The 20,642-nt window shown below is 46.3% G+C and overlaps 1 protein-coding gene across 2 annotated transcripts in view; it reads right to left on the reverse strand.

Moving 5' to 3' along the window:
* Positions 1-621: 621 nt before the first annotated feature.
* GLRA1 (glycine receptor alpha 1) overlaps positions 622-20,642 on the reverse strand; it is a 36,916-nt gene continuing 16,895 nt past the window's right edge. The window contains exons 3-9 of one of the 2 annotated variants that reach the window (XM_068205957.1): positions 18,111-18,178; positions 9,490-9,713; positions 7,183-7,265; positions 6,390-6,527; positions 5,421-5,635; positions 4,697-4,843; positions 622-1,469 (exon numbers count right to left, since the gene is read on the reverse strand). In XM_068205957.1, the coding sequence (XP_068062058.1) occupies positions 1,155-1,469; positions 4,697-4,843; positions 5,421-5,635; positions 6,390-6,527; positions 7,183-7,265; positions 9,490-9,713; positions 18,111-18,178 (1,190 nt within the window). In that variant the 3' untranslated portion in view covers positions 622-1,154. The remainder of the gene's footprint in view (positions 1,470-4,696; positions 4,844-5,420; positions 5,636-6,389; positions 6,528-7,182; positions 7,266-9,489; positions 9,714-18,110; positions 18,179-20,642) is intronic. The other variant, XM_068205958.1, reaches the window with a different exon arrangement.

The following is a 20,642-nucleotide window of genomic DNA, read 5'->3' on the forward strand; positions in this document are numbered from 1 at the left end:
CCGCTCCATCTTCCCATCCATGTTCAAGGTAAATGCAGCACCAAAATAGATACAAAAATATAATTTTGGGTCCAGTGGCCCAGATTCACTATTAATATAACTGCTATGAAATGTCAGAAAATAAAAGCTGCTCTCTCTATACACACCTGCCCCCCACCCCCCTCACTGACAGTATTGCCACACGCCCGGTCCTGTCAAAACAAGGCATCAGGATGCCTGTTTTCTCTATATTTTAAATACAATTGCTTCCATCCCCCCATTGTAAACAAACATGGCAGAAAGGGGTTTGGAAAAAAAAAACTATTTAAAAAATTCTTCATAATTTCTATTTTCTGAATAACATTTCTGCCTCCTGGGACTTGAATCCTGCCAGGTTATTTAAAAGGACAGAAGGTACCTGTGATTTCTGGTGAAGGCTCTGATGTCCTTCTTGGCTTTCCTTTGGATGCTCTCTGGTGGGGATGAGAGAGATAATGTATTTGCTTTCCTCTATGCAAAAGTCACAAAGTGTTTGATCGGCAAACCCGTGACTAAAAAAAGTAAATATATAAAATAAACAGCAATCCACAGCCTCTTTCTTAAGTTTCCCCATCTATCTGGTTTTCAAAGTGCAAAACCTAGAGAAGAACAGAATGATATTCTTGAGGTGTTTTTCCTCTTTTGTAAGGGCTTTTTTCCCCCCACGTGCTTGACTGGAATGGCCTTTCTATAGCAAAAGTCAGATAAAGCATAATTGCAGTAGTTTCTGCACATGGAATCATGAATCATTCCAGTGACTCGAGAATCTAAGCTGTTAATAGGCTAAAAAAAGGAAATTTTTTTGTTGGTCTTTTTTTTTCTTTTGTTTTCTTTTTGCATTATAATTAAGCATGAATATATATTACTATATTACACTGCTTGGATTGCAGGAGCAATCCACATCTTTCTATGCTGTAAAACTAACTCCCACCCTGTGCTCCCCAGATCAAGAGCACTTCTTTTCTCCTCCCTGTGCCTCAGTTCACATGATTAAAAGTCCCTCCCAGCCCCCTCCCCATCTTTTTTTTTTTTTTTTTTTTAGTAGATATTGCCGCATTCTTAAATTCATGCATTGCTGCATTGCTATTGCACATATATAAAGGATTGCTCGCTCCCTCCCGGCTGCTCCCCTCCCCTCACTGGTTGTGCACATCCTCTCTGCGGACTATCTTGTAGATGATCCAGTAGAAAATGTTGAAGATGAGGAAGGCCATGGGGAAGCCGATGCGGGAGATCTTGTCGATCTTCTTGGCTCTCTGGATGAAGAGCTTCCTCATCTCCTCGGGGGAGCGGGACGGCGGCGGCACCGGGTTGGCCGTGTTGTTGTTGTTGGCTCCCTTGACAGAGATGCCATCCTTGGCTTGTAGGCACGCTGGCCCCATCCCGTAGGCAGTGAAGTTGAACCTGCTTTCGCCAGCTTCGTCCTCCTGGAACAGATTGAGCATGGGACTCTACTTAAAATGAGATATAGACAGTGCACCCTCGCTATAAGGCTCTCCGCTGACAGCGTCCTGCTCTGCACGGGAGAGATGCTCCCACCATGCCCCAGCCTCACCCTTGGGCAAACCCCTGCTCTTGGGAGACCAGCCTTATAGAGGGGTGCCAGCTGTGTGATGCACAGATGCAAATCAGGGGATCCAGGCACCCCGTGGAGAACAGGACTGACTTCCACCCCGTTGAGGTCTTTGACATATTGGAGGGTTTGTGGCACTGCTTTCGTTTTTCCAGTTGCATCCCCTGTTTTGCTTCTGCCTCTCCCTACCCCCCCCACCTCCTATCAGCACCTTCTTTGCTTTGCCTGTGCAGTTTCAGCTTGCCCAGAAGGAGTGGGCTCCATGTAACTCCCGTAGCCAAAGCTGCAGCTGCTTCCTACAGAGTTACATGGATGTGCAGGAGCCAGGAGCTGTCCAGGAAAAGAGCTCTGCAGGCAGCGTGCAACCAGCCCTCACTCGCCTGCCCACGGCACCCCACAGCCTTCCCCAGGAGCCAACTTTTAGGTGAGGAACTGAAGTGTCCTTCTGTGGGTCAATGGTAAGACATGGCTGCTTGTGCTAATGCCAATTGTTGAGAAAAAAATATAATTTGTGTTCTAATCTAAAGATCTAAAGGCAAATGGTGTTGCTGTTTTTTTTTTGTTTGTTTTGTTTTGTTTTGTTTTGTTTTGTTTTGTTTTTTTTTTTTTGCTGGAATCCCAGAATATTTTAGCCCCATTTTATTGAACACAGGGATGCAGGGATGTAGTGACAGGGAAAACTTAGTTTGGCCTGAGTAATTCAAGCAGTGATTTGCAGAGGCAGAGTCAGAATCCAAAGTCTCTTGACTTCAGGTCACCAAGGCTAATTGTAGAGCAGTGGCACTAATTAATCATTAACAGAGGCTGATCCATGCTGTGTCCCCCAACACTGACCTAGCAGCCCCCTCCCTTGTAGCTGCCTGCCCACTGTGCCCTGCTGCCCCTTCCCCTGTCCTTTGAAGTGAGTCTTTTCTGGGTAGCCCCTGCATCCCATGGGCAGCTGCATGGGATGAGGAGCAGGACACAGAGGATACTGCCATACCTGAGCAAAACAAAACTACACAGATAAAATCAAGATCTTTCTTTCTGTGATACTCAGAGCTTATGGACCTTCTCATTATGTCTGCAATTAGTGCCTCTGCTCTTTTCCCATTGCACAAACAAACCCTGGCACATGTCTAGCTTAACCTAAACCACTTGATCCTTAATTTACTGAATTTTTTAATCTTTTCATTGCTGAGGGGCCACCGGCTGTGACTTTGTTTTGACCACTGTGGCTTTGTTTTGGTGAGTGGTGTACCGGGTTAGAGAAGACAATAGTGCCTTTTTCAAGATGCCATATCAAAGGAGAAAGGCAAAGATCACCAGCCACACTGGGAAGTGTTTCCAAATACACTCCATGTGGGTCTGATGATGGTGTTGTGTTAACAAGACTGGTTCATACCACTGCAACATCTCACTTTTTTTTAGCCTGATGTGTCATGCCTAAACCAGTCAGAGCTACCCAGACAAGTCAGGACATCAGGACAGAGCAATTAGTGCCTTTGGCAGCTGCATTAGCCCATTTACACACTAGCAATCAGCTTAGTTTTCTGATGAGCCTGCAAACCTTGTTCATTTAGCTTTTGCAAGTGTTTTTGTTAATGCTTTGCTCCAATTAAATAGCTGTGAGATTGAGCAGGGACTGTGCTAACAGCCTTGTGTTCAGTGTAGCAGCTCTGGCAAATATCCCTTAAACTTGTCTGAGTATTAGTAGCTTTCTTTTCCTTCTTACTGTTTTATCAACAGACTGATCTGCATACAACAGCACAGATCCAGAGATGGCATGTCTGAATCCAGATGAAGAGATAAATGCACTATGGAGGCACCCACGTGGGTGGGTTTAGCTCTGCCTCTGTTCAGCTGCATCTTCTGAACCAAAGCTTTGTTGATTTTGGGATGGCAGAACCCTGTTCTGGTCAAACAAAATCAGTGGATGCTGAGGGTCTCATCCATTAATTCTTTTCCCTTGCATTTGTCCAACACTTTTTGTCCCTAGTCCTGACTGGGTTGAGCACAAATGAACAATTATCTCCTGTTTTGCAGATAGGACGACTGAGGCAGAGAGAGACAACTCTAGAAAAATACAGGGATTCCTGCTCCTCTGCCCCACTTCCTCCTGGAATGGTAGCAGTTCTGCAAACGTACACTGTGATCTGCTGCAGGACAGGTTAGACCCTGGGAAAGACTTTTAATGGCTGGGACAGTGAAACAATGGAATGGAGAAGGTTTCTGGATGGGATGGATCATGGAAAGTAGACAAATACCTATGAGGAATATTTAAGGTAGACCTTGGTTGTCACCTATGGGTTTGCTTGAGATTTTCATCAGCAAAATTGTCTTTTGATTTTCTCTCCTAGAAAATGTACTGGTTTTTAATACTCTCCCAAGGGCAGCCTCTCAGGCCTGGTGCTGAAATTTTGCTAACCCCTTTCCTGATTCTACCAGTCATATAGGGACAATTCTTAAGTGTCTTTGGCCATGTGATCCACAGCCACCTTTATGTTTCTTTCTAATGTGATCTGTGAGGTGAAATCTTTGCTGTTGGAGCCCAGGCTGGGGAGCTGTCGGAGCTGCATGCATGCTCAGATTGGGATTGGGATTGGGATCAGCCACGGCAGGTAAGCATGGAGCAGGCTAAGGCTCAGAACAAAGCTCTTTCCTTCCAGGAGGAATTTGCAGTCAGTCTGAGAAGCAGATGCTTTTGAACATGGAGATGGCAGAGACAAAAGAGGTGTCACTTACCTCTGGGCTACTGCAGGCTGTTGTGTTGGGGGTGCTGCTCTCTGACAGACACCTTTCACGCCTCCCTGCCTGCCTCCCCCCAGCCCTGGCTGCAGCTTCTGGGGAGGAGAACTCACACCAGAACATTTCTGTGTGACAGTTGTGCTGTTGAGAACAACCCTTTTGGCTGAGCTAGCAAAACCCAGCTTGCTGGACTCCTGGGGCCAGCAGGCTGTTAGAACAGGCATAATTCATTGAGGCAGCTCTGCTTTTTGGTGTGTGAGCCTCCTTAACATCTGACCAGATATTGGGGACTTCCCTGGGGGCTAGTGGCTTGGTTCAGTTGATCATGGTGTTCTGCTGGGACAGATTTCACTGTGTCCTTCATGCTTTATGTATTACCTTATGATGCCTCCTCTTCCTTCTGAACCTGAGCAGCTCTTTGTGCTGCCGAGACACGAAGTTGACGGCAGCGTATTCCAGAAGGGCAGAGAACACAAACAGCAAGCACACGGCCATCCAGATGTCTATGGCCTTCACATAGGACACCTAGGAGTCAGAGAAAGAGACAGAAATGGGGTGGCTTCCTTACCCAAATGTATTTTTACTTGGTGTTTTACGTGGCTGACATCTGTTCTTGGATACCAGAATCATGCTCATTTAACGTGAATGTGTTATCAGGCCACTGAAACTCCTCATGGGCTCTTAAGTAGCAATAATTCCACAGCTTTTAATTTATTCAGGCCTTGATTGCGATTGTTTATATGCAAGGAAAACAGTAATCCATCATACCAGAAGCCTTTCATAAAGGGAAATTCAGTACTATTATAAGAGTAGGATGGTCAAGTGACTAAAAAGCTAAAATGTAGAGTGCACATCCATGTGTGGTTGTTGCAAGGGTTTGTAAAGTACAGAGCTCCTGGTTACTGGGAGTTGTGGTGACCGCTGAATCATAGGGGAAGTTTTGCTGCTAGTCATAGAGAATATAAATTTTTTTCAGGATGGGGCTGGAATTTGCTCTGTTTGTCCTTACACAGGAACTGTGCAAAGGCAGCAGGAGGATCTGTGTAGAGATTTCCTTAGGTGCTGGCCCCAAAACGGGCATGATTTCCCTGGTGTTCCCTACCTTGGGCAGTGATGCTCGGGAGCCAGAGCTCTGCGTGGTCATGGTGAGCACGGTGGTGATGCCCAGGCCCACACGAGCAGGTGCAGCATCCATGTTGATCCAGAAGGAGATCCAGGACAGAATGACAATGAGAAGGCTGGGGATGTACATCTGGATCAAGTAATAGCCCATCTGCCTCTCCAGGTGGAAACGAGCTTCTATACAGGTGAACTTGCCTGAGGAGGATGGGAGATACACGGAAGGTTATTGGTAAGGCACAGCGAGCCTCCTGTTTTCAGCCAGTGCCTGGGGATTTTCCTTTTCCTTGAGTTGCCTAAACCGGAGTCTTGTTAGGGGAGGAAATGAACAGCTGTTGCCCAGGGCATGCTCAGTGATAGGACAAAGGGGAATGGCTTCAAACTGAAAGCGTGAAAGTTTAGATTAGGTATTAGGAAGAAATTCTTCCCTGTGAAGGTGGGGAGGCCCTGGCACAGGTTGCCCAGAGAAGTTGTGGCTGCCCAGAGAAGCTGTGGCTGCCTTGGGAAGTGCCCAAGGCCAGGTTGGACAGGGCTTGGAATGACCTGGGATAATGAAAAGCACCCCTACCCATGGCAGGGGGTTGGAGCAATATGGTCTTTAGGGTCCCTTCCAACCCAAACCATTCTAAGATTCAATGAACATTAACATAGCAAAGAAAGCCCTTTGACAGTATGTCCTTTGTCACTTAAATTACAAAGACAAAAGAAGGTTTTAGGAGAGAAGATCCCAACCAAACACCCTTGGATTGATGCAGATGTTGTTGGGGACAAGAGGGTTTTGCACATTTATGTCCATTAGCTTTTAATTATCTATATGTTTCCACATGTCTGTTATCTCTGGAAGTGTAGGACAAGGCCATAGTGCCATCAGACAGAGCAAGAGACTCTGGCAAATGCACACTCCTGAATTCCTCTCTACTGAACCCCTCAGTTAAGGGTTAACAGCACTGACCTGTGTTGTAGTGCTTCGTGCAGTATCTCAAGTCTTTTTCTTCTTTGAGGATAAACTGAGGCAATGTCAGCCCGTCAGCAACTTGCACTGCTCCTTTTTCTTGCCACTCAAATATGAGATCATTCATTGTGTAGCCAACTGTTGAGAGGAAGGGACAAATGTCATGTGAATCACATTAAATACTGATCTGGAAAGGGACAGTGTTGCAGAAGAGAGCTTGGAGGCAGGGGGGCATCCTGGCCTTCCTTGACAGTGCTGTCATGAATGGGATTTGGGTTGAGGCAAAACTGCTTGTTCATATGGTAAGAGCCAGGGCAACGACCTCCACTGGAGCTGCAATGGATTTTCTGCAATAAATAATATTTTTTTTCTTGAATTTGGCTTGCTGAACTGTTTTCTACTGTTTCCAGCTTGACTGCTTTCTCTGGAAGGAGCTCATCATCTTTCCCTCCTCTGGGATAAGCAGCATGTACAAGTGGCAGATGTTCATCCAGAGGGAAAAAATCCCCCTTGCAGCTGAAAGCACTCTCACCTCTGTCCTGCAAAGTGAAACACTGTCCTTGCAGTGTAAACACGAGCAAGCCAGGGCTCCTCACATGGGATCTTTTGAGATTTGGCTTTCCTAGCAAATGTCACATGGGCTGAATAAATGGAAAATCCTAAGCACGAGGTAGTCGAGCAGGCCTCCAGTGAAGGCTGGGCTGGGGATGGGCTGCAGCTGGGAAAGGAGATGGCAGGGGAGAGCAGCATGGAGAAGAGATGGTCTCCTCTCCAAAATGTGCACAGGACTCACAGCTTTCCAACTGCATGATGCATGTCTGCACATCCATGGGGAAGTTCTTCAGGTCCATGGGGCAGGCCAGAGTCAGCGTGATCCTGAGGAGAGAGGAGAGCACAGGGAATGCCAAACAGTGGGCACTGCTGAGGGCTGAGCTGGGGGAATGGCAGATCATCCATCTCTTTCTGCCTGTGCTCTCACTCTGGAGCTGGAAAGCACCAGAAATGCTGAACATTTGGGTCTGTGATCCATTCCCAGCAGAGCCTGCTGCTCCTTTCATTGCAGTGCTTTTTGAGACTGTGTGCAACAGAGCTCCCTCACAAACAGTTCTGCTGCTTTTCCTGGCCTGCCTCAGGTTCACAACAGGCTGGGTTAGCAGAAAGCACAAGCCCACTCTCTGGAGCCCCCAGAGGCATTTCTAGAGACTGGCACTGCTCTTGAATCTCTGAACAGAACATTTGTGTGTAATAAAAAAACCACCAAAATAAGTATGATCAAGATCATATGTTTGTGTGTGGGGAAAGAAAGACTTCAGTGTGATTTTCTGCAGGGAAAATGCCTTGTTCTAAGCCAATATGAACTCCTATACCTTCCTGAATTCCTGCAGAGCCCTTGAGACCTCTATTTCTGTCTCCATTTTCCACTAGGTGCAGGCTGCATTTTCTGTGTTATATTGCTGTGCTGCTCTGTACCATGATCAATGCTTAAAATGTTTGGTTGGTTCAACAAGCTGATACTAAATGATTTGCTCCAGATAGTTAGACTTGAGTTATTTGGTTTGATAATATTGAAAATGCTGTTCCCTGAAGTGTTTAGGATTTTCAACTTTTTGCCTTGATGTAGAAATAGCAGAATTACCTAGGGGACAGAAATTGAATTTTTCTATCATCTGACCTACAAGAAACTTATCAGGAGGGAAAGATTCTTTAATTTAAAATCTTATGTTAGAAATTCTCAGCTTGAGTTTAGAGGCATGTTGGGACAGAAGATGTGACAAAATCCACCTTCTTGTGAATGCCTTGCCTAGAGTTTGACTATTACAAGTAGTAGTAGCAACGAACCAGTTAAAAACTGCAGAGATTTTTCTTTTTAAAGGGAAAGACTATTTCTCCTTCTGGAAACTCTTTGCATTTACAGTGTGCCCTTCTTTCTTTTTAATTTTCACAGGAAAGTGTACTTACAAAGAAACCTATAATTTCATTCAGAGATGAGTGAGATAGGAAAGTTGTTATTTTTAAAAAAGAACTGAAATATTTTCAAGCTTTTGCCTTGAAAATGGTGATATTACCATGCTCCCTGCTTGAGTCATTGCTCTGCTTGGCAGAGCAACCCCAGTGCTGGGGCACCCTGTGCCCCTCTGTGCCCCTGCAGACCCTCTGGGAGCAGGGCTCTGTGCCATGCTCACTGCCAAGTGCTGCTCTTAGCTTTGCTCCCTGCCTGGTTTTAAAATTAACAACTGTGAGGTTTCCCCATTCAGCCAACACACGTGGCAATTCTCTTATTGTTTTGGCCATCAGGTCTTTGGGCTGGAACCTCCTTGGTGTTTGATGGAGGCCATCTACTTTGCAGCATTAAGCTGTTTATTTCCCATTTTACAGCTCCACACTGCTTTTCCTTCCCATTGCTGTCCCTGGGAGCTGCAGTGTGAGATGGGGTGTGTGTTCCAGAGGCAAATTTACATTATACATGAGGTGAAAAGGTCTTCAATATAGAGTTAAACTTTCCCAGTCTGGGCCCGGTGAAGTTTGATCTTAATTTCATTGCTTTAAAATGAAGTGTGAATGGGGTTGGTTGGAAGTGAAGGAGGGGGCTAAGGTTGATTTCCTGTGGGAAATTCAGTGTAATTAGTTAAATTTTGCTGATGGACTCTTGGATCTTGGATCTAGCAATAAAGTGATAACTGGGCTGAGACAAAGCCATGGGGCTCTACTTAGCATTTTCCCTGATTTTTACTTTTTTTTTTTTTTGAACAGGAAATGCTGCAGCTTTGAAAACAGAGTGTTCATGAGCTTCTACTGGTTTTCACACAGCACAGCTGGTTTTAGGCTTGTACTGACATAAGATATCTGAAGTAATTTTACATTAGGGATGTTAAGGAATCTACTACAAGCAGAAGTCCTTGAACTGAAAGAGGTAAAGATGAGTTAAATTCCTTCCCAGACCAAGCCTCTGTCTCAATATGCTTTAGCAGAGGTCCCTTTTAACCACATTGCTTCGTCACTGCTAACTGAATGATCTCCCACCTTAAAACCCCCTAAATTTCTCTTTTCCAGCAGCATGCCCAGAGTCTAGGGTGGGATGACCCTGGTGGAGTCTCCTCACCTGATGCTGTAGAGGACGTTGCCGTTCCGGGAGATCCTCAGCAGCTTGTTGTCCGTGGTAATCTCATGGAAATGGGCCCCTTTCTCATTAGCAAAGAACAAGTCAGGCTTCCAGATGGAGTCCAGCATGGAGGGGTCCAGGTCCAGGGAGTCGTCAGGGTACTCGTTGTAGGCCAGCCGGGGGTCGTTCCACTGCTGCCGCAGGAAGATGTTCACCCTGTAATCCTGCACACAGACACACAGCAGAGCTCAGAGCAGCCTCGAGGTGCTGGCAGCTGGGGAGCACACACTAAAACCATCCTAAAATCAGCCAGACCATGCCAGGCCTAGAGTTCCCAAGCAATGCCAAGTGTTTTTGGTATTATTCTTCAAGGAACTGTTATTAATTTTTAGCTTCATAGCTTACAGCTATGGCATAGGATGAGCAGCTGCCTGTCCCTGCATCCCTCTGTTACAGCAATTGTCAGCTGTGTGGGAAGGGCCAGGACCTCTCTGTCTGGACCCTGGGGCTGCAGAGAATATGAGCAGTTTTGGAGGGCAGAACGGCCGCTGTCAGCAGGAGGATGTTCCAGAGGAGTAAGTGGGGAAAGAAACTGAAACCAGCTTCCTTGCAGTGCTGAACTGTCCTGTATCGTGACTTTCTGTAGTTCACCCAGCACTGGGAAAGGAAAAGGCACAGTGAGAAAGATTGTCCATGAAAGAGAAACTCCCTGTGTGTCTGCTAATACAAGGATAACTCAGATGAGCCAATGGGAGCAGCTGCCCTTGGTTAGACTTTGTGAGCAGGAGAGGGATATTAATGAAGTCTGCTGTCCTAATGCTGAGCATTCTGGGTTCCCCTCTCTAATGTCAAAATGCCATAAAGGCAACAGGTTTTATAGGATGACCATCTTCCTTACTTGAAGATAGTCCCTCAGCACTATGCAAAATTACACTTGCTTCATAGCCATAAGTCTTACAGTTCCCCTAAGTTCCCAGGTCAAGGCTGGCTGCTGAGGCTGAGTTCAGACACTACTGGAAAATTAGGGGCAGTTTCTCTTCTCCCTGTCTGACCGACAGGTTCCCAGGGTGATCTGCATGCTCCTTTTCTTCTGACTTTCACATAAGAAAGTGAGACAACAAATTGAAATGGGGAGAGGATGTGCCAGCTATCAGGAGAGGGATGAAAGCTCCACAACCATAAATTAATTGACATTTTCTAAGTATAGAGGCAGACTGCATCTGAAGAGCAGCATATAATAAACCAATTCCACTGCCCAGGCCCAAATGAATAGTCCTTCTCATGATGAAGGGTTTCTTTGCTGCCTTTCTAATATAAATGTACTTTGAAGACTTTTATTAGGACACAGTTAATGGAGGGTGTCTGACGTGCTTGCTGGTGTCTGATACCTGCTGCAGGCACTTGGTGAGAGGCTCCCCCTCACTCTGCCACCAGGTCTGTTCTTTCCATCTGGAGAACACAAAGTTCTGGAGTTGAAGGGTGCCTGTATAGTAGAGACTCTCTGATGCTGCTGCCTCAAGAGCTCACCTGACTGTGAACCTACAGCCTCTTGTCCAGGAGGACACGACTCTCGTGGTGTCCAGTGGCACTGGGGGGTTGGGAGAGGAAGTTGCAGTAAGGTAGAAAAATCATAAAGAAAGGCTTCATAAAATCAAACCTGCTCTCCTGGAATCAGTGGCTGGCCTTGTCAAAGCTAGCACTTTGCAAGTTCCTACGTGAAAACAATCCTGGTGTGAGCAGTTCATTAACATAACAATCTATTCCTGGGTAAAAACACCTTGCACCTGTATAAACTGCTTTTCCACTTTTAGACAGAAAAATGAAAACTACCTCTCACAAACAGCTTTCCCTGCAGTACACACTGAGTCTGAGTGACCAACAATACAGGGTAACAACTTGTTACTAACCAATAAAAGTCATTGGCAGGAAAACTACTGACCAACTGGAGTGCCACACGAGGTCTGTAAAACTGTATAAAAAGGAGTCGTGTGAATAAAGAATGGGCTTTTCCACCATGAAGAAAATGGAGTCCCGTGTGATTTATTCCCATAAGAGGATTGTGTTGGGTACTCTGTGTTTTGGATGAGGCAATTCTTAGCCAAGCACATGGTCTAGAGTCTGTTTCAGGCCACTTGGTGCCATCTGCACCCTCAGAGCACAGAAGCTGCTAATGACATTAATGATTGTGACAACAGCAAATGAACCACAGACTTGACGCTAAAAGGAGCAGACCCCTGAACACAAAAAAGAGTTGCAACACTCTTTCCTTCTGCTGATATTCCAAGTGTCACCTTCACAAGTCCTAGTGCATCCCTCTGACTTAATTATTCATCTCTGTCGACCCTGGATAATGTGTCTGGAGGAAATGTGAATAGCTGGGGACAGCTGGGGACCAGGGTCTCAGCACGGGGCCAGCCCATCATGCAAGCCTGGAAAAGGAAAGGAACCATGAATTCTCACTTTCCACAGCAGGCAGCAGCTCACAGAGCTACCTGTATATTTTCAATTCTCTCTTTTCTGTGCATCAAGATCTGCAGCCATTGCAGCCAGGGGAAATCAGTGTCACTGACCTAATAGGTAGAAAGTAAAAGGTTGTTTTGCTTATTCAGCTACAAATAAGCTGGATGCTAGCAGGTCAGCTCCAGTTTGGGACTTCTGTCATGTACAACACAAATTAAACTCATGTTTGGAAGAAACTTCAGTGGTAGCTGCCCAGAAGTGTGCTCAGCCTGATGGAGTAGTAGAAGGGGGGAGGGAATGGAGCCAAATTCCTTCCAACAGCCTGAGTTACTGCGGGTAAGCTTTGTTGATGGAGTAAATTCACTGCTTCAGCTCCAAAACTTGCCAAAAGGACAGGAAAGGGTGAGACAGGAGGTGTTTGGTTTATGTTGCCTCCACAGCAACAGACCACAGGCAGAATGTCATCTAGAGTCTTTGTAACCGTGAGGAGGCATCTTAAGTAAACGCTGTGGGCCAAATGAAAATTGACTTCTCACAGTGGACAGCTGTGAGAAGGCCCCTCCTAACTCACCTCCAGACTGACACTGTCCAGTCCTCATGCCCTGCTGAGAGCAGTCAGGGGCACCTTGTGAATGTGTGGTGGGAGAAACTGCACCACCTCCACCCCGGGGATGTGCAGCACTGTGTGGAGTAACTCACTCTGGTTTGTGCTACTCTGTGCTCCTCCTTTGGAGACGTTTGCTGTGGGTGTTTTTTTTTTGTTTTGGACTACAGAAAACAAGGCATTATGTTGTGATATAAAAAAGGCAAGGACGAAGAAATCTGATATATGCACTGAATGCAATTCTCTGGCTTTGCCATTTCAGGGCATTAATATTTTACCTCTGTGTGTGCATTTATGCAGATCTTCCTACTCAGGGAGTTTACTCCACAGTCCTGGCCTGCTCACTGAGAATGTGGTTTTCTCCCAGATGCATTTGCCCTTATGTCATTGCACTGCAATGTTGAAGGTTCTGAGCAGCCTTTTAGGTTTCTTGTGTCGAGCCTTATTTGAACATCACTGTAAAACCAAGCACTGTGACTGCAAACTGGACATGACACTGCCTGAGGAGCCAGCAGAAGGCATGGAGAGCAGTCAGGGTATGTCTGTGCTGTGACACAGGCTAAGAGAAGGGTTACAGTGTTCTGTACCAGCTGAGGATCCTCTGCTGAAAGCTTTGTCCTCAGCATTGCAGTCAGGCTGAGTGGTGATGAGCCAAGCAACACTCATTCCTTGGCTACTGGAGACATGCAGCATTTCTCCTGGATGCTGTATAGGAGATCTTAATTAGCATCCCCAAGAAGTTCACAGTTATTCCTATATGATGGACAGCACTGGCCAGTTTCTGATGTGAATTTTCAAGCAAAGAAAGAAGAGGTTTGACTGGGGCTGCAAACTTGGCAAAAAAAAAAAATCTCTTTCTCCATTTCCTTCTTATCCCTCACATCCCTCATTTGTGTGCCCATCACATCCAGGCATTGATTATCTTGTGCAGCCTGCTCCTCTGGCTGGCCTGGGAGAGGGGAGCGGCAGCTCTGTGCAGGGAAGGCATTCAGGAGCTTTGCAATTTGGCACAAAGGCATTTTACTCCCAAGAGGGAAATGACACAACGCAGGAAGAGAATAACTGGAGTGATCAAAGTAGTTCAATTTGATAATGCTGAAATGAAATTCTGCTTAGTGACCTCGCAAGGAGACAAGGAAACAGAAGATCATTTGAGAGCTTCCCTTCCCAGGATCCCATAGCCTTGACATCTTCTGCTGAAAGCAGAGGAGGCTGGAGGCAGTGCTGAGCAGAAGGGATGGAGCCCCTCAGGACACTCCATAGGTTTTCTCTCCTGACTCAGGGTCCTATCAGAACAGCCTCTGCACTGAACAGTTTTGGGGAGAGATTTCCCCTTTGATAAATTTACATTTTGCTGGTGGAAAAAACAGGGTAGAGACTGATCTCTTTCAGAAGGGGATTCTGGGACTCTACAAGAGCATGAGGTGCTTTGCTAGCATTGAGTTAAGTCTCTAGAATGGAAATGAACAAATATTTTGATGGCAACTTGCCTTGTCAAGGAGCACTACAACAGACTGCAAAACCACCAAGCACACCAGCAGCAGCCCTGGGAAGGGTTAATAGCCAAGTAGCCAATTTGAAGACTGTGTGAAACCACCCCTGGGTGAGGGGAGGAGGGATCTGTATCAGAGAAGAGCAAGCACCTGGTGAGGGGTGGGAGCAGTACCCTTAATAAGTGTGGGAATTTTTATGCTGGAACCCAAAGCAGAAGGTTTTTTTGTGTCTTCCTCCAAAAAGTGGGGAATATGTATCTCTCTGAGCCACTATGCCTGGATGTGAGCTGTAGCCAGCACCCAGAATTGCAAATGTGGGTATTTAGTAGTGAGGTCTTATTTTTCAGTTTGAGGGTGTTTTGGGTCTTTGTATTTGAGTTGCACAGTCCTATTTCATGGCTTCTTTTTGCTGTTTTTTCTTTTCTCCCTCCCTTCTCCATTAGTACAAGGACAAACTCCAATCACAGACAGCTGGAACACTGCAGGTCTAACACTGAGATGGCAGCAGGCTGTGAGTAGTTGTGAGAACCTTTTCATTTTGTGTTGTGTGACTTGTTAGGTGCTTATCATCTCTGTGGGACTGATGCTTGGGTTTAAGAATGACTGACTGCAGGAAATTTTGCTCAAAACCTAACTTCTGCTATGGGCTTTGTGCATAGAAGCTCATGTCTTTTGCTGATTTTGGAGTGAGTGGGACCAGTATTAAATGTGTGGCCCAAGTTCTTCATCAGAATCTCTGCTGTGCTGGGGTTTTTGAGTTTTGATTGAATTTCTTGGTCTGCTTTGCAGGATGCTTTGTTTTCTCATTGGAAATCTCATGTGCAGACGTCTCTGAACAAGCACTCAACATTTGGACAGTTGCAGCCTCCAGCTCCTCCTGTCCTCAGGAGATGCTGGGAGCTCAGTTGTGGCTGTGCTGCAGCTGGCTGGAAGGTCACATTTGCTTTGCTCTTTTCAAATGAGATAACTATGGCATGAAAGCAGCAAAAATGAATTTGCATATTTACACTGTGTCTAAGGGAGGCTGTGCTGGCTCTTCTGTGATTTTTCTTTCTTTCCCAGTCTCTTCTTTGCTCTGTGTGGGTTCTTTTTAAAAGAAGAGTCTAGAAAAGCTCATCCTGAGTCCAGCTGCTAGCATTCCTGGGTGATGGTATAAAAATGTATTTCTTCTTCTCCCCATGCCTGCACTGTGTACAAAAAATGCTCCCAGCTGCCTAAGCCACTGGAAGGCCACAAAACTGCAGCTTCCACTGGAAGAGTGAGCAAGAGCATCACTTAATTTCAAGTTTGCTGTTATAGCAGAGAATTTATTAATGAAATGCTCAGATAATCCCATCAGTTGCCTTATGCCCCAAAGAAAAGCCAAAGCTGGTGCAGTTTATTCACTCAAAACCCAAGACCTGTTCTCAAGGTGCTTCACTTCTGTTTATTTGGAATGAGAAATTTCTACATTTGCTATGGGGTTTCATAGTCTGGTATGGCTGGGGAGCTGTTCATGCTTTTGAACAGCAAAAAGGGATTTAAGAGCTTGTGTTTGGGGCTTGTTTGGTGCTTGTCATAATAATAATTGGAGAGAGTGGCTGCATCTTGCCCTTGTCCTTGGGAGTCCCTGGCTGTTGGATGCACTATTGCAGCGATGCTTTGGGGCAGGAGGACCTGGCTCTTGGGGTTGGTCCTCTCCTTCCCTTTGGAGCACAACAAGGGATGTGTTCCCCGTGCCAGCCTCCCTTGTCCTTAGAGCTCCGTGCAAGTGGGGCTGGACACAAGCTCTGAGCTGCAATCCAACATAAGTGTCCCATCAATTATGTGCACCACTAGAGGATTTTATGTTGGGTCTCCAGCGCTGCAGGATGCTTAAAGGAGTTGCTTCCCTTGCTCTAAATCAGCTCTGCCTTAGGAATTCAATTTGGTGGATGATTTTGCCTTTTAATTTTTTTTTTTAAGTTCCCCCTAACCTTGCGGCAGTTTTCAGCTCTCCATTTATTGCCTTGTTAATTTTGGACCTTTGTGGGGCAGGTAGCAGCTTTCTGCCCACTCTGGGGAGTTTGTGCCTTCTCTTGGCTGCAACTCGTTGTCTTTCCTTCTGAAGTTTGTAGACCCAGCTGTTTACATCAAATGCCTGGGTTTTTTTTCTATTTTTTGTATTTTCTCCTCGCCTACCTTCTGCCACCCTTTCCTCTGATGTTTGACCACTTGTTTGAATTCAAAATGGTCAGGTCTGTCTCAAAAACCCTTCAAGACAGGACAGTCTGTTCTTCCCAGAAACTGCTGGGGAGCTGATTGTCCTGCTGCATCCTCAAACAGCAGGGAGGGACTGGCTGCTCTGAAGAGCAAATCCCAGGTTACAAATCCCCAGGACCTCTCCAGCTTGCTGAGATCACCTTTTCAGCTGTTTCAGTACCTGTTTCTTGTGTTGCTGTTGGTGTTTACAAGCAGAACTGCTGCTCCCACACATTAGATCGGGCTGTGTGCTGCTGTGTCAGCCTGACATCTGGGCTGGCTTGTCAGAGCTGCCTCGGATATTTCCAGACAGAGCAACGTGCCCACAGGGTGTTCTCGGGCTCCCATGGGGTTTTTTTTTTCCATGGAAGAGTGCCTATGAAATGAGTGGCATCTGGAGATGATAGCAAGTCCCTGTAGCGTGTCTTGGAGGTGAACTGCAGCTCTCTTGTGCTAGCCTGTGCTAATTTTATGGAGCATCCTGCTTGCAGGGATCATGTGGCATCTTTGGCTGCTCCAGTGCATCTCTCAGTGTGGGACAGATGCACTGAAAAACGCTTCAGTGGAATGTGCTCTGTACATTGCACACATCCTTTGTGGGCTTGTCCTGCTCCCTTGTGCTCTGGGCTGGTGTGTAGGAACAGCATTTATTGCCTGTAAGGCCAAAGGAAGTAACCAATAAACAGTAAATTAGGAACAGATGTGTATTTCAGTGGCAGTTCTTCCTCTTTTGCTTTATACACAAATTAATCCATGCTACACTCCCCACCTGTGAGCTCTGACAAATTCTGCAGGCCAGATAGGAAATCTATTTCCTTGTGCTTGGACAGAATAACAGCTTTGTTTTTCTCTTCCACTACCAGAACTGAACTGTCCCAACCCAAATATTTCCAGCAGAATGATGTAGTGTCAGAAGAGACTCATAACCTGAGCTGTATGGCTGTGGCTCTCCCCTGACAGTGGTGTGCATGCCAAGTAATTTGTTCAAGTCAAGGGGTGGGATCTCTATGCAAAGCTTAAAACTTCCTGCCTGAATGCACAGAATGCCTGAAGCTGGAGCCTTGCATTCTTCATTCAGCTTTTTTCTAGAAAAAGAATTACCAGAGGGTAATTAAACACCATATTTCTGGATTATCTTTAATTAGCACAGCAGTAAGGCACAGTACCTCCAGAGTTTTTTCCTTTGCTGTTCACTGGTTATGTCACAACCAATCTTTAATAGTTTTCAGATGGAGCAATTATCTCCTGTTCTAGTGATCCTCTGCTCCTAGTGCCTTGCCAATTAGATACAGCCTTTAGCCATGCTCACTAATTTTGTATGAAGTGAGCCTTAAATCAGAAATACTGGTTTTGATTTTCTACTAAAAATCATTGTCTACTAGAAATATGTCTCCAAGAAAACAATCTTTGTAGTCTTTAATAATTCTCTTAATCTTTGGGGATCTGAAATCCTGGTGCAAGCTGAATTTGAGTTCAGCTGATTTCCCTTCTCTTTGAATCCAGATTAATTTTGGATTTATGCCCATTTAAACACAAAATATCTGTAACTGTCACCGAGCTTGGAGCCTTAGGCAAATCTTCAGAAAAAGATTATCTGTATTCCTTTCTGACCCTTGTCCTTTGCTCATGGGGTGTTTTTATAAGATGCAGATGGAGACTCTGATCTTCAGCCACATGAAATGAGTCTTGCGTGTTGACCATTAATTTACTCAAACTTTGAGTAAGCTCGGGAGCACTGAGTGTTTTTCCCTGGTCCCTTTGAGGAGGAGGGTGATGCTGCATTTTCTGGGAGTGCAGTGAGGCTGAGGCAGTAGCTGAGCAGCTGTTCTGTGATTTTTACTTACCATAGTTGTTTCTGCAATCGAACCAAAGCTGTTGATGAAAATGTTGCAGCTGACGTTCACTGGTGGGCCTGCATGACAAACACAGATTGGAACAGCAGTTCACTGTGTGCTCCTGGAACAGAGGATTTCAACTCTGGAGTTAAAACCTGCTGTGGGAATGGGGTGACTGAGGGGTGAGCAGGGGAGGAAGGCCTGGGTGCCCTGCCAGCTCCAGTCTTGGTTCCGATGCCAGTTTGACACCAGGCAGGGCTTGTGCTCTGCCTCTGTTCCCCTGTTTGGCAGTATTTATAAATCTCTGCTGGGAACTGCTCAGATGAACAGGAATAGAACAGAGCCAACCAGGACAGTTTCTAGGTGTCTTGACCTGGTTATATGGGTGGCAATTTCACCTTGAACATGATAGCAAAGTATCCCAGAAGGGAGCTGAGAGACAATCGACTTTTATTTAGAGCTATACTTGTGAAATACTCACTGTTCCTGAACTAGGATGATGTGCTCCCTTCAAAGCCAGTGCAGCAGAGTGAGCTGTAGGGATCAGGCTGGCTAAAGCAGCAAATACCCCACATGATGATGGTGGTGTTGGGATGACCCTGCCTGCTTGACCCTCTGCATCCTCAAACAGCAGGGAGAGACTGGCTGCTCAGCAGGGTAAATCCCAGGTTCCAAATCCCAAAGACCTTTCCAGTGTCCTGAGACTTCCTTTTTAGATGTTTCAGTACCTGTGTTTCTTGTGTTGCTGTTGGTGTTTCCAAGCAGAACTGCCTGTAAACACCAAACCCCAGGTGATGATCCTGATCCAGGCTGTCAGGGCTCACAGCTGGGTAGGAGAATTCAGGGCTCTGCCAGCAGGGATTTTCTGGCTGTCCTGTTTGGGCAGAAGATAATCCTGGTCTCTGGGCCATGCCTCTCCTGGGCTTGATTTGCTTTCAGATCAGAGCTTTGCTTACCCTGCGTGTACTGGAGAAGTTAAGGGGTTGCCAAAGGAAAGGCGTGAGGGTCAAGGCATGAAAAGATTGTGGTTTGGGGGCATAGGAACATGCCTGTTCATGTGGTACTGATGCCCCAAGGTGTGACTGGAAGTGTTTCATAACATTGCCTGGAAAATCTGAGGTGGAAATGCTGCATTTAGACAGAGGGAGATGCCAAGAGCTGCAGTTCAGCACAAAGCAAAATGCTGGGGAATATTTTGGAGCCAGGGCATACCTGGTGCCTGACAAACCTGTAGCTTGCTCACACATAATGAGATGATTTTTCTTGTAGTGGGTTGAAGCAAAAGGGGCCTCTGCTCTGGGGGCTGCCAAAGGCTGCTGTGGGCACTGCCCAGGATGTGGTGGAGAAGGGCAGCCCAGGCAGAGAGCAGAGACACTGCCCCAGGGACCAAGGTCCCCTTTTACACCAGAGTTAATCCCATATCATCCCTGTGACAGATGCTTCTGGGAAGATAAGATCTGTGACAGTACAGTGTGGATTTTCAGATTATTCCCCCATTTTTTATGGAATCGGGATTGGTGTCTGCATTTCAAACACTGCCTGGTGGCTCAGCCTGCTGGGGGAGTGATGTTCCTGTTAAGGTCACATCTGCAGTCTGCCAGTTGCTGCAGCATGAAATACTGGGGGGGAGGAATGGCTTTAACGAGAGCCTTGTGCCTCTAATCAGTGCAAACTTCCTCCTGTGTGGAAATTAATGGATTTTCCTGATTACTGAGGAACATTTGGAGCTTGGTTTTCTCCTCTTCATTTCTCTTTCCTCCTCTCCTGCTTTGGCCTCCTCTGAAAGTTTGTGCCTGTCCCCTGCAGTGATGCTCTGTGCTGGGGTTTTCTTGGTGCGAGTCCCAGGCAATCTGAGCAGGCTGTGCCAGCCAGCCCCCAGAGAAGCACTGCCAGCTCAGCAGCATCTCACACTGTTCAGTCTGTGCCGCTTTATCCAGACTGTTAAACACTGGCATAGCTTGAGCTATCAGACACAAAAATTGTATCTTTTTCCCCCCTCGCCTTCACCAACCCCTCTTATCCCGAAGTTTATCCATAAGCTGAAAGCACACAGTTACCAGGCTTTAGTCCTTGTTTCATCCCTTCTGTTGGGTTCAGGGGCATTGTTTTTCTGTTCTGGATCCATCCATGAGCTACATAAAAGGTCCTTGAACAGGTGATTCCCTTCCCAAAGGGCACAGTATAAGGAAAACACTGAGCTGATCTCCTGGATGACTGCACATGCTCATGACTGACAGGTGGGGAATATTTTGGTCCCCCTATTCCTGATCCAGTGCTGACATGAAGATGAGCCTGGGGTGGGTTTGGCCCCGTGCATGTAAAGGCTCCTTGGGGCAGCCCAGCTCTTGTTGAGGCACTGAGCTCTACTCAGTGTGTCTAAGGTGAGCCATGAGCTCCCTGCAGGATTTGGTGATTTTTGGCATTTTTTAGCTTGTGAAAGGCTCTAGAAAATTGCCTGCCTGCCACTTGAAATACTCCTCCTTTATGCTGGGATGCAGCTGTGGAGGAATGGCGTTTTCCAGCAGCAGGGATGGGGGCACA

Source organism: Anomalospiza imberbis, chromosome 15 (genome assembly GCF_031753505.1).
Source record: "Anomalospiza imberbis isolate Cuckoo-Finch-1a 21T00152 chromosome 15, ASM3175350v1, whole genome shotgun sequence".
Classification (NCBI taxonomy): domain Eukaryota; kingdom Metazoa; phylum Chordata; class Aves; order Passeriformes; family Viduidae; genus Anomalospiza; species Anomalospiza imberbis.